Raw genomic sequence first — 14,004 nt, 5'->3', positions numbered from 1 at the left:
ATTTTTTTTTTTTTTTTTTAAGATTTTATGTATTTATTTCTCCCCCCTCCCTCCATTGTCTTCTCTCTGTGTCCATGTGCTGTGTGTTCTTCTGTGTCTGCTTGTATTCTCATTAGGCAGCTCTGGGAACAGATCCTGGGACCTTCCAGAGTGGGAGAGAGGTGATCATTCCCTTGCGCCACCGCAGCTGCCTGTTCCGCTGAATCTCTTATTGTCTCTCCTCCGTGTCTCTTTTTGTTGTGTCATCTTGCTGTGCCAGCTCTCCACGTGGGCCAGTACTCCTGCAAAGGGCAGCACTTCATGCAGGCCAGCACTCCGCATGGGCCAGCTCACCACCCGGGCCAGCTCGCCCTCACCAGGAGGCCCTGGGTATTGCAGCCTGGACCTCCTAAACGGTAGATGGGAGCCCGGTTGCTTGAGCCACATCTGCTTCCCTCAGCATTGATTTTTAAGGCATCTCTAAGTGCTCATGACCATATTTTTCTGACTAAATTCCTTTTCTAATACCCCTTTATTTACTGAACTTTCTTTACTTGGACATTTCTTTGAAATGTTTATTCCATAGTTATTGATTTTTTTGATACAATGTCCCTGAACCTATGGCAAGGAGATTTTTCTGAATTTCACTTGGAGAATACCATCATTGTCATACCTACCCATGACAAATAAAAATCCTAAAGCATTTCAAATTCTTCGCCTTTCTCTCCCCTTGCGTGCCCCATCATCCTATGTGAAGGGTTTATGCATATATACCTCGAGGTTGAACTGGCCCCATATCCTGCAACCGTCTTGCCATTGGAAAGTCCAAGGCAAAATTTCTGTTGTGATAACAACTTCTTGTTGAAGATGAAGGGCGTGTTTTTCTCCTAGGTCTGTCTTCAGATCCCAAATCTGTTATCAACTGGATATCAAGTATTCTGCCCAATTTTCCATGTCTCGGGTTGGAGAATGAACTGATAAAGCCCTTCAGAAGATAGCTTCTTGGGGCTTTTGAGAAGCTAAGTGGGAATATAGACTCGTCTACTTTTGATGGAAGCTGTTTTCCTCTACCTCCCTTCCAATTCTCACTGTGCTCAGACAATCCTGGCCTTAACTGCCCTTACCTTGGCTTCCAGATGCAGAGCCCTGGTCTGCAGCTTTACTGTTCTCTTTTTGCTTACACAACGTTGAAACCGTCCAGTGTGAGGATGTGTGTTGGCTTGGAGTGGTTAGTGCGGCCGCAGAGGCACACCTGTGTCAGCTCAGCCACCTCTCTGGGGAAACGTGGGAAGGAGGCGCTCCCCCCGCCCCGGGCCGCTGGAGGATGCAAAGGTGGGGCCCTGAGCTCCGGGTTTCTCAAATGCCCATATTGAAAGGGAAAATGGACGGGACAGAGTCTGTTCTCCATTGTACATAAGTGTCTCTGTTACTATATTTTAGTCCAAGAGGCATGGGAGCTGATACCTCTCTATCAATCACCCGTTTTCCCACCCCGCGAAGGGGCTCTGCCAGCTCTACTCAGAGGATATTATTGCTTCTGAATTGCCCGTTTTCAAAAGCCCAGAAATCAGAAAGTAAAACAATTTTATTTCCAGGATGATTTTTCTTTTCTCACGAGAGCAAATTCTACCCGTGATTATATCATACCCTTGCTTCTGAAGGAATAAAACTTGAAAAATAAATATGTGGTTGTCCCAGTTACAGAAATGGATTTTTAAAAAACTCCGAGCAGGTGATAATCACCAGTTGTGAAGAAAAACGTGGAGGAATGTTTTAAAATAAAAGTAATACCCTGTATAAATAACCTAAATCATTTCTTTTGCTCAGAAACAGGTGTTTTGCTAAAATTATTTCTATGTTTTTCTCTTCTGTCACAGTGGAAATGTTGTTGCCCTTGAAAACTTGACTGATTATAACAGCATTACCCAACAAGAAGGAACAGTGAGTGTTGCATAAAATAGATTTACTATAATGGACCCAGCAATATACAGTAATTGCTTAATTAGATTCAGCTAGGTTCCTGCATGTCTTCTTGTTATGGGTAGCCCTTGGCCATTCGCTCATTCAACCATAGTTGAGTGCCCATGGCTTGCCACGTGCTGTGCTGACACATGTGTGGTCCCTGACCCCAAGGAGCTTACTGCTTAACCGCACACTCGCTGCTTATTTCTTTAGCTAAAATCCAAAAGGATGTAGGGGTTGTTAACAATAAATTTGTCTGAAAGTGTCAATAGTACAGTCTTGGCTCTTTGAATGAGGACACCGAAACTGCTAAGTCTATGACGCATGAGTTGAATTTTACTTCAGTTGATCATGAGGACACAATAGTATTTTGACACTGTCTCATGGACGAGTGTTATTCCATGGACCATCTTTTAAAAACCTGTTCTGTGACCAGCACCCTTGAGGGCTGAATGGAGTATGAAAGAAAAGAGAAAATCAACACACACACACACATGCTCCCTACATTTAAAGGGAGTGCAGCTTCCGAGTTGGGGGGACTAAGATAAACACGAAGTAACTTTTAAATGACCAGTGCAGGCTATAGGTGGTTTGAGAAGTCAACAGAAGGAAAGAGGGAGGGAGGGAGGGGGAAAGCTCATGGTGGCAAGGCTTCGTGGAAGATGTGACCTGTGGTAGCTCCCCGTTGCCACTTTAACAAATCACCACACCACTGGGGGCTGCCAACCACACAGATTTATTTTCTTTCAGTTCCATAGGCCATAAGTCTGACCTAGGTCTCAATGGGCTGAAACCCAGGGCTGCATTCCTTTCTGGAAGCTCTAGGGAGAATCTGTGTCCTGTCCTTTTCCAGCTTCTGGTGACCGGCCTCCTTCTTGGCTCATGGCCCCTTCCCCCATCCAAAGCCAGCACAGGCAGGTGGAGAGCTTCTCTCACTGCCATCCCTCTTGTTCTCTGGAGCTGGGAAAAGCTTTCTGCTTGTAAGAACTCATGTGATTAGAATGGGCCCACCAGGCTCATCCTCCCATTTCGAGGCCCTTCTCCTCAGTCAATGTGCAGAGTCCCTTTTGCCATGTGAGGTACACCCACAGTGTTCGGGGACCAGGGCCTTGTCATCTTTGGGACTATTATTCTTCCCAGCACTTGGCTCTTGAGGGGTCATTCAGCTCTTTTAGGAGAGAGTTCCTAAACACACCCGAGGGTGGTGCTTACCTTGGAGCTGGGAGGTGGCTATGAGTTGTGAGCAGGATGGAAGAGCTAGGGGTGAGAATGTCTGGGGGAAATAGGTGGAAAGTTCCAGATCATGGCAAGTTAGTCAAGGCCAGGCTGAGGAATTTGGATTTGGTCTAAGAGATTGTAGGATACTGTGGAGGTAGCTACAGAAGGAGAATGACAAGATAGATTGCCGTAGGGGTGAAAATTCTGGGAGCGGTGTCTTCAAGGATGTAGGAAGGCCAAAAGACATCCAGGGGAAATGATGGAGCAACTCAGATGAGGCAGATGGTGCCTGGATGAACCTGCCGATGCTGGAAGGTGATCCGGCCCCCACCACGTCCCCAGGGCCTGGCACATGATACATGCTCGATGAACATTGGTTGAATAAATAAATGATATTAATTCCAATGACATTTCTTGGATCTATTGTAAACTATGTTTAATAGTGTCTGGAAACTCTAAATAGAGTTTCTCACCTTCTCCTTTTTCATTTTGCTGAATGATTTCTCTGGCACAAGAATCCCTCGGACTCCTTTAGCCATTTCCTGAATGCCTTCTCCTTGGTAGGAAAAATTCAGACTTGAGTTGCTCTGTACCGTATTTTCACTTTAGATCTTTGGATAAGTTGCAAGGAAAAGGTAATTCATAATTATTAAAATATTGTTTGTGGAAATCCATTCTTTTCAGTTATTAATGAAGGAATTATTGTCATTTCTAAGGAGGAAAAACCCTGAGTAAATTGACTTCAGGAATTCATGAATTTGCTTTCTATTATTTTTTTCTAATAGGATACTTCTCCTTAGAAACATTTCTTAAATATCCCAGGGCTTTATTGCCTAATGGCTTCTTCCAAACTGGCAAAATTGTGACGTATTTGCCATGTTGAAATGTAGAGATGTCTGCAGAGTTAGACAAGGAGCAGTCTGCTTAGAGCTGCAGTCTCAACTTGAGTATACATAAAAATCTGGTGACACCAGAAATGAGAGATTTCTGGTGTCACCCAGTCACCCAGGGATATGGAACCCAACTTCCCAAGGGATTCTGATGTAGATGGTCTTGGGAACCACATTTTGAGAAATGTTGGCTTTGATAATAACAAATCAAAGTATTAGGAGGACATTGATGAACCCAGAAGGTCCAAGTGTAGCTCAGACAATAGGATGTTCTTAGGGTTTTGCAGTGAGAAAGGCTGGTCCAGAGTTGGAATTGAGGATTCTTTACTGATGGCCAGGCCAGTGAATCCCAGGAAATAGCCCCATCCTTCTGGATGACCAGCCTGAGCGTCCACAAGACCCACAGACTAGAGAAGTGCTAGCCATCAGATGACCCCAGATGAAGCCAATATTCTAAAGTGGTGGCAATGAGGCTTGACAGCACCCAGCCCTTTGAGTTGTCATCTTTCTTACCGTTAATCTGTGTATTTATTTACACATTTATACTCCTATTTTATTCTAAAAATATTGACAAGGGGGTTTTCATTAATGTCAATCTTTTCCCGTTCAGTAGTTTGTTCTTCTAAAAGAAGAACACATTTTCCTTGCAAAAATTATGACCCCTAGATTGCTAATACAGCTTGGCAAAAAATTAAGTGCATAATGTACATTTTGTCCCAGGGAGAAGGCCAATTGCCTTCATCTCAAAGGGATTCAGGACCACAAAAGTGTTAAGAACCAGATTTAGATTTTGGGAGACTGAGAAGATTGTTGAGCCCATTCCCTAAACTCCCATAGTTCTCAGTGCTCCTGGGCTGATAATGGAGGAGGAGGCGGCCCAGTGGTGCCTGATCTCTAGGTTGCACAGGCTGTGTGGGATGGTAACTGAGAGCCACTGTTATCACCAAGGGGGGCGACAGGTGCTCGAAAGAGCCACTCTGCCCTCAGGAATATCCAACAAATGCATGTTGACGATTCTGCTAGGAAAGATGACGTGACCGGTTTAGTAAGCCTCAGAGAGGGTAGGAACTGACAAAGATAAGGATGAAACCCTGGCCTTGGAACTGAGCTGTCACAGAGTGACCCATGTGGTTGGACAAGGGTGAAAAAGAGAACACTTGGGCAAGTCATAGTTCAACATGACAAACTTTGCAGCTCAATTTTCAACTTGAATGGATCATTTCATCTACTTTAAAGCAATGGAACTTATTCAACAGAAGGCTGGGAAACTCCTGAAGGAATAATTTAAAATGCAGTCTATACACGTTTTCAGACCAGGAACACCATGCCTTCCCTTGATCCAATGGGGCAAGAGCTTGGGCAGCGCCAAGGGACTTAGGCTGAATTTGCTTTCTCTCCTCTTCTCATTTCCCTCTTTGACATCAATGTCTTTTCGTTCAGTAATTTGTTCTTCTAAAAGAAGAACACAGTTTTCCTTGTAAAAATCATGACCCCTAGATTGCTAATACAACTAACCATTTCACTAGATATAGTCATGATGACCCAGACAGGATATGGTTTTATTTCAAGGAAGAGCAGTTATATGGGCAAAGGTTGTAGGAATGTATTTGGACAAAGATTTTTACTGTACTGTACAGTGTAGTACTTATAGTGCATGACCCTAAGACTGGTATCTTTGGATAATATATTTAATTTTAACACCCCCTCCCCAATGACCACAGTTCACAGAATTATAGAGTAGAGGGTGGTTGGAGTCATCTGGAAGGGTGGTTGTTAGGAGCGGTAATGTGTACAGAATGATGGATGAAAGCCTACATAGAACATTAACTTTTAGTAGCATTGTTATGATGACATGGTTTATATGCCCGAAAATGCCATTTATTTTAAAGAAATAATCCGTTGTGTAAATGATTTCTAGTTTGAAACTCATTCGCTGATTAAGACAGACCTAGTTGGATCCCCTTTATCTGACTTCAGGAGATGTCCATTTTGGGAGCAAGAACTGGCAAAGAAATACTCCTTTAAAATGGTAGGTTTGCACACCTGGGGGCAAACAGCTTCCCACGCCTTGCGAGCTTGAGGGCAGTAAGGGTCTCCTCGTTTTGCCTTTGGTCCTGGTTATGCGGGAGGGAGGAGTATCTGCCTTATCCCAGACCTCTGAGGACCACCACTCCCTCCGGGGGGCTTGGTGGTGAGGGGAATGTCAGGTCTTCCGCTCATGTCCCCGAGAGAGGCTCCGTGGGGGCCCTTCTGGAGTGAGGGTTCCTCATGACACAGAAGGGAACAGATCTTTGTGTTTTCTAGAAACTGCAGCTGAGGAATATGGAGGGGGGTGGTGTTAAAGGTTGGTGACCTTTGTAGTGGTGGGACAGACCCTGAAATATGTGAGTTATGACCCTGAAATTGAAGCTGCATAGATTATAGGCCAGTGCATGCCTCACTCCACATAAGTAAAGGACCTTGTGGCCCAATGGCCCATCTTTTGCCACATCTGTATTGCAACAAGAGCAGCCTTTGAAGGCTTCAGAAAAGTCTTTGAGGATCAATTAATTCTTGAAGTGACCTGCAAGCTGAAATAATTTTCCATATCCTTCCTAGATGGCCTTGCTTGCTGATGAATACTGCAATCATTGTCAAGATATTTTACAAACTGTGAGGAACCAAGAACTTGAGAGGGTAGGGTTTTATCTATAAAATACAAGCATTTATGACTTATTATTAACCATTTTACCTCAGTTGACCACTCAGAGGATGTCTAGTGGCAATACAAAAGCACCGAAGTGCTTATAATGAAGCTAGTAAGTCCTTGAAGGTGATACTGGCATTCGGTTTAATAATTTGGAAATGCTAATATTGATAACTACATGTTTTACATACGAATTTGGCAGTTTTCTTAGATCCTAATTCCAACTGATTTTGAAGGAAGTATTGGTAATATTGTCTAACCTCTACTTTTCAGTACTGCTAAAGAGCCATTTTATTGACTGAAATGAAGCAGGATTTTGAAGCAGGTCAATCTGATCAGGATATTATAATGATTGTGCTTTATTCTAGAACTGGCCACAGAAAACTTGAATAATTTTTACACAATTCTGAATTTCATCTTCTGCAGTGTAAAATGAAAATCCAGGAAAACAAGTGCACATTTCACTGAAAGTTTTTCTAATACTTTGGTGTTCTAAATGCTTCAACATTTGGTGATAATTTCTTTTGACATAAGTGCATATAATATTTATCCACTGTAAAACATCATAGTGAGAGAGACCAAGATGTATTCAGAATGGGCCTTGCCCTATAAATGGAATGTTATGAATATCCATTCACATTAAATATCTGACATAGTCCTTCTTATACTCACTCATCAAGTACTTACTTAATTCTTACCCTGTGACCGGTATCATTTCTGGAACTAGGAGGGTTTTCCCCACAAGGCTTGAGAAGCTTATAGCCTGGTAATAGGAACATTATAAGTCAGTAAATTTGATACAATATGGAAAATTCTAGAATATCAGCATGATAAGAATATTGTGGGTGCCCAGAGGCAGAGTAACAAAGAAGACTAGGAGGGCTCCCAAAGGGGTGGCCATGAAACTTCTGTTTCTAGTAAAAAAAAATTAAAATATTTTTAAAAAGCAGAGATGCAAATAGACAGAAAGTAGGATAGGAAAGGACTCCAGGTGGAAACAATTCTACCGCCAAAGGTAGCGAGATATGTATGAGCACAGCATGATGAAAATGTCACCACGTCTAGATTTTATCTTCTCTAAAGGAGAGAAGCCAGAGATGAAGTGGAGAAGTAGCCTGGTGCCAAGGAGGAATTCTAATTTATTTAGGGAACATGGGAGGGGGTGGTGATGACATACGATTGGCCATATTGGAGCAGAGAGGGTGGTAAGGAGATTTTACACAGTCAAGGTGAGAAATGATGAGGGTTGGATTTGGAGCAGTGACAGTAACATCAGAGAGAAAGAGGGACAGATTGGAGGAATATTTCTGGAGGAGGCACAACAGGATTTGGTAATCTGTGGGTATGGGTGGGTGGTGAGGGCATTGGCGGAGATGGTCCTGTGACCTCTGTCTCATTCAGACCCACCAACACCAAAGGATGCCCCTGCTCCAGAGTTGGTTACTTTTCATTTCACTACCATGTTTTGTTTTATTTTTGGTTGTTGAATTTCTCAGTCTCTTTGGAGAAGTCTTCTTCAGAATTAATGCCCCTGACAACAGAATTTGAAATCAAAGGCCCCTAATCATGTGACTCAAGAGTTGACCCTATCTTCTTTTCGTATACTTGATGGCCCTCATGTGCGAAGAGCTTCTTACTCAGAGTCACTGGAAGGTCCTAGTGTCAGGGAAGATACGACAAGTTTGTGATGCTTCCGAAGAGCTGAGCCTACTGAAATCCCCAAGAGGCAAGTCTTCATTGGCTGGCAACTCAGAATGGCCACCTGGCTTGATCCTGGGATCTGAAAAGGTGACATATGTAGAAAAGAAGCCGCCATCTTGTTCCTCAACAAAAATTGTCCATGTGAGCCTTTAAAGAAGACTGATCTGTAGAATCACATGGGTCCTTTTTTTTCTTACAGAGTCCTTAGATGAATTCTAATTTGATTTCAAGGAGAAACCTCCTTAGAGTCAATACCGCTATACCTTTTTCTAAGCTGAAAAATAATCGATGCAGTCAGTCAGTCAATCGATGAACAGGCTAAACTATTGTCTGTGCTCCTGTAGCCCAATCCTCATTCTGCTATAGTCAACAGGAGCCCCCTTGTGGTCAGAAATACCTTTCCTTCTAGAAATCTTCCTCAAGAAACTTTGATCCATCTAATTCCATCCAACTGACAGGCACTCTTTGATGGGTTGCTGGAAAGAATACTTCTCAAATAAATCTTGGAAAAGCTGATAGCCAAAGGATTACATTCACTGGAACAAAATCCATCCCATTATCATTTGGAGCAGATTAAGTATATGTGGGGGATTAGTCTCACTGGACACAGAATGAGTTTTCAGTAATAGGTTTCTATTACTTACATCAGGTAGAAGACTTGCTTACTTCCTTCTGGAAATCTCTGCAGCAAGACACAGTTGTGCTTATGTCATTGCCTGATGTGTGCCAGCTCTTGAAAGGCTATGATGTGCAGCTGTACAAGGTAAAAAAGAAATTTGCTCAAATTGCTGGTTTATATCCTTTCCAGAAATTGGGACCAAATGCTGGGATTACAACCACAGCCCTTTCCTTCTGCAACCTCCACGAACGTCGAGCCCTCCAAGGAGTACATCGCTGTTTGGAGGGACTGTGAGCCTTTGATCTCTGCCTAAAATTCAGCTTTTGTTTTTGAATTCAATGAGTGTCTGAGTTACCTCATTTAAGGAAAAGGCCAATACACGTAGCAGCCTGTGGTTTCATAACCAGGGAGCCCTTATCTGAGTCAAAAGTTTTTTCCTCTGGTAACTTCAGCAATGGAAGACTTTTAAAAATGAATCATTGGAATAACTGCTTTGGAATATATGTAATTGCCGGGGTTTGTTTGTTTGTTTGTTTTTAAAGCTCTATCTGTAGAGTAATTATCGTATTTTAGGGGTCAGGAATACATGGTAAAATGTATTCTCCTTCAACTAGTCTTGAACCTTTCCTTTTACTTTATATTTTAGAAAATAATCTAATTCTTTAAGATTTTAAAACCAAGATTGAGGCTGGGTTTAAATTAGTTAAGTCTAACCCACCTACCATTGGCTGCTGCAGCATCTTTTAAAAATTGGAATCAGTTATCAGCATTTTAAAACCCTCGAAAAGATTCCATTTCTGGCCATCCCAGACTGGTTTTAGTTGGTGAGGGGTGGATAGGGCCACAAGGGAGCTGCCCCCTCACCCCACGCTGGGCTTCTCTAGGACTTTCCATGGCCTGCCCAGGCCCTGCAGATGTTTGAGTACGTGGCACCAGTGCCCTCTGGCCACGTGCAGCCAGGGGCTCCTGCACTGGGCTACAGATTCACTGTCTTAGCATTTCTCTTGCAGGGAATCGAGGAAATCCTCCTTCATGACTTTCTGGAAGATGTTTCCATTCAGTACCTGAAATCGGTCAGGTTATTTAGTAAGAAATTTGAGTTGTGGCTACTTCATGCTTTGGAGGGTTTCCCAGACCTTTTACAGGTCTCCAAGCTCAAAGGTAGGTTTCCATGAAAAAGTAAATTTATCTATAAGCGTAGAAGAGGATCTAACATTCAAACCCTGGGGCAATCCACTTCAGCCGCTGCACAGCTGCATAGTTTTCCCCTGGTGTACTAAACCTTATCCGAAAGGCCCGCCCCCTCAGCTTTTCTGACGTCATCTGAGGTGCCAGTGATGGGGGCTCGTGCTGAGTCAACCCTCCCCGTGGCCCTGCTCCCCCGTGGGAATCACAGAAGGGAGGGAGATGTGCAGGAGCTGCTGCTCACTGATCTCCAGGCCCCGGAGAGGCTGTGCCTGCTCGCCCCGTGGGAGCCACCCTCCGAGGGTGGCGGCGGGTTGGCCCTCTGGCTCCTGGAGCCAGGCTGGACGAGGGCTCCAGGCGCCTGTCCCCCTTTCGGGCTCGTTGGGTTCCATGTGGTCTCCCATTGAGGCTCCAGATAACGTTGCTTCCTCCTTTAATATTGGTCCCCTCTCCGTGGTGTCCCCACACCTCTGGGGCCACCAGGTCCTCTGCCCCTTGGGACCTCACCCCCGAATGGCAGCAGTCTCCCTGCCTGCTTTCTAGAAGGCGTTGTCCTTCCCTCTGGCTACCAGGTTCATTGTCTGCTCCACCCCTACAGAGGCGTCCTATTACAAGCCTGAACTCCTCAGGCTGCCTCTCGTAGCCCTCCCTATATCCCACCCAGCACCCCCGGGCTCCATGGTCCTTGAAACCAGCCCACCCCGCTGGGTGGCTGGGCGGGTGCCGTGGTTCGTGGCCCTGGAAATGCCGTTTTGGGGGTTCCCCATCATTGCCTGTTGCTCTCCCCCGTGCCCCTGCTCGGGCCAGCCCAGGGCACTTGCTTCACCTTTCCGTGCACGTGGCTCTGTCCACACACTGCTTCCTGCACAGGGGGTGGGGACGAGGAGTGGGCGGCAGCCTTGTCTCCTCCAAGTGCCCGTGGAACGGGACCCCTCTACTACGCAGCCTCCACCCCGCCCAGGTGTGTTCACTCTGGGCATCTTGATCTGCTTTGCCCCCTTGAAAATGCTCGGTGATGCCAGGCTGTGCCCTTGGACTCAGCCGTGAGAGTGGCCGCTGAGACGGCAGCGGGGCGTGGGTGCCGAGGGGAGGCCAGGAGGAAACCTCTGACTAGGATGGGGGGTGGGAGGAGAAGCCCACTCCGGTGTCCCACACCCAGGGGTCCAGTCTTCTTCCCTTGCTCTGCAAAGCAGAGGCTGTCCCTGTCCCCATCCCCCCACAGGCCCGGCAGTGCTCCCCAGCAGTACAAGACTGCCTGTCCCCCCAAAAGCCCCTCTGTCTGCTCTTCTCTGTGCCTGGACCACCTCTCCTCTTCTCTCCCCCTCGGTCCCCGGGCCAGCCCCTATTTCACACTCAAGCCCAGTTTAACTGTCACCTTCCAAGTCCTCCTTCCAAACAGGCCTCTCCCTTTCCTGAGCCGTCACTCTCCTCTCCCTGGGAGCTCACGGTGCCCCGGGAGCACTCACCGGCTTGGGAAGTTTGTATATCTGGTGACCCAGCCTCGAGAGGGTGAGCCCCATGAATGTAGAGGCTGTCCTCCTTTACCCCGCCATTCTGCAACATTTATTGAACAAAGATTCGACCTAGTGCAGGTCCCCTCGTAAATACTTGTCCAGCGAATGATGGAATGCATCCAAGAGAGAGCACCCCCTCTCCTCTCTCCCTTTCCATCTTTCCCTGTCCCTTGGTCACTTTCAGAGGAGAGCACTGCAGAGATGAAAGGTCAGGAGGTACCCGGGCTTGCTGGTCAACAACCCTAAATGCCTTTGCGCCCTCTCAGATGCTGGGATTACATAAGCCTCCTGGCAGGTGGGATATAGCAGTCTCATTGCCACTGCTGGAATCTTTCCTCGCCATTTGGAAAGGGGCCAGCAGACAGCGGCTAGGTGGGGAGGCTGTGGCTTGATGGGACCACCTTGGCCAAGAGGCCTCCGTGGAAGGCAAGTTCAGCTACCTTTGCAACGCAGGTGCTGTGCCTTGCTACTCTGGAACAGGTGAGCCTCCCCTTCCCCACTATAAGAATTTGCAGTCATAGTATCAGTAATGGCCATGTGTACTGTTCTTAACAGAAGTTACTGTGTTTGTCAAAAGACTAAGAAGAAAGACATACCTTTCCAACATGGCAAAGGTACGTTTCGGCCAACCAGACAGAAGGGAATAAAGCAGTTTCCTGAAGCACACACTGGGCAAACTGCAAGTATCCCCCAAGAGCAGGTGGTAGCTCTTTGCAATGAAGCCATTTCCATCCATCTCGATGGCAGCACTGGCTGGGAAGGCCTGGTGGACCAGATGACTGAGCTAACAGTGACAACAGGCTCCTCTCCCCACCTCTCTCTGGGCATGTGAGAAAGCAGGGCAAGCAGGTCAAAGTTTCAACGTTGCCAGCAGGAGTCCCCACGGAGGTGCCCACAGTGGGCTGAGTGAAACAGCATCGCCTGAGATGACCAGACACACAGGCCCCATGAACTCCAGGCACCCAGGCCTCCAGGCTCCTTGGCTCTTCACACTCCTGGGTGATTTTGTAGCTTCCATTTTAGAGGAAGGTAGAGAAAGAGTGAAAGCAAGGTTATAAAATGCCAGCACCTGGACCACCAGGAATCTGTTCTGAAATCCCGTGAGCACCAGATTAGGACAGAGCTGCGGGGACAGTTGCTCTGCTCCAAATCAGCTTCTCGGCTCGGCAGGGCCTCCTGTCTACCCGTCCATCCCGCACAAGCTCTCCGTGGACTCCGAGCTGACTTCAAGGAGTCCAGGTCCCACTCACTCTCCTCTTTCACATTTGGGCTTCGGGCAATCCTGGCACTCACCCTGCAGCAGAGTCAGCAGCTCAACCCAACTAGAGTGTCCCGCTTCCGGCCTGGAGCCACCCCTTGCTCCAAATCCAGAGAATTGTCAGTGTCCTCACCTGTAGGTGGGAGTGGTGCTTACTCCTAGGGCTGGGGAGGGGGCCACTGAGTGCCACCCTCGTCCTCTGAAAACGTAAGGGATCAGATGATCCTGCTGCTGCTTCGGAGTCACCCTCTTCCTTGCAGATGACTTGTCACTCTAGAGTAAGGGAGGCTTGTTGACTAGGGTAGAGAACTAGAAACAGGGAGAGGGAGGGCCAGTCCTGGCAGCCCTAGACGCATCTGCCTGTGAGCAGAAGCATGCCCACCGATGGCTGTTTCCATAAGGGCTACGCGAGGAGGTGTGAAACCTGAACATTGCAGTTGTCATTTAGGATTTCATTGCAATGTTTAATACCCACGTCCACTTTTCTATTCAACAACAGCAACAACAATCTCGGTAATTTGAAGAGGGGGTTAGGCAAAGGTAAGATGGAACGATTTAATTATTATGCTTCCCCATTGTCTTTAGACTATGAAAACGGTATTGAAAAATAAAAGGAGAGTCAATATTTTGAAGTCAGATCTACATGCTGTTATCAATCAAGGCCCTTTGGATCTTTCCAAGAGTGACCTGCCAAGTAACCCCAGGGACGGAGAGGAACCGGAGGACAACACGGAGATGAAATGTAATCCAATTTCATAACTTCCTTTATTGGAGCGTTTGGTATTATTTGGAGCCAGCGTGGCCATCATTAATTTACAAATGTTCTCATAGACAGAGGATGTTATTTACCCTTTGATAGGATCATTTATCTACTCACATCTCTTTTCCTGCCCCAGAGAGCCCACGGTGGCCCTGAACTTCCTGGGTCCCCAAAGCACCTGTCACACTATGTGTGCTAAGACGTGTTCGTTGAGTAAGTGAATGAACAGATG

General features: G+C 46.3%; 1 protein-coding gene across 2 annotated transcripts in view; it reads left to right on the top strand.

Annotated features, from left to right (window-relative positions):
* RFX8 (regulatory factor X8) overlaps positions 1 to 14,004 on the top strand; it is a 60,017-nt gene that overhangs the window by 32,177 nt on the left and 13,836 nt on the right. For both annotated transcript variants that reach the window (XM_058278205.2, XM_012530351.4), the window contains exons 5-11: positions 1,857 to 1,920; positions 5,968 to 6,078; positions 6,648 to 6,725; positions 9,086 to 9,199; positions 10,066 to 10,216; positions 12,310 to 12,368; positions 13,598 to 13,754. In XM_058278205.2, the coding sequence (XP_058134188.1) occupies positions 1,857 to 1,920; positions 5,968 to 6,078; positions 6,648 to 6,725; positions 9,086 to 9,199; positions 10,066 to 10,216; positions 12,310 to 12,368; positions 13,598 to 13,754 (734 nt within the window). The remainder of the gene's footprint in view (positions 1 to 1,856; positions 1,921 to 5,967; positions 6,079 to 6,647; positions 6,726 to 9,085; positions 9,200 to 10,065; positions 10,217 to 12,309; positions 12,369 to 13,597; positions 13,755 to 14,004) is intronic.

Source organism: Dasypus novemcinctus, chromosome 17, assembly GCF_030445035.2.
Source record: "Dasypus novemcinctus isolate mDasNov1 chromosome 17, mDasNov1.1.hap2, whole genome shotgun sequence".
Taxonomy (NCBI): Eukaryota; Metazoa; Chordata; class Mammalia; order Cingulata; family Dasypodidae; genus Dasypus; species Dasypus novemcinctus.
This window is presented reverse-complemented; position numbering and strand designations above follow the sequence as displayed.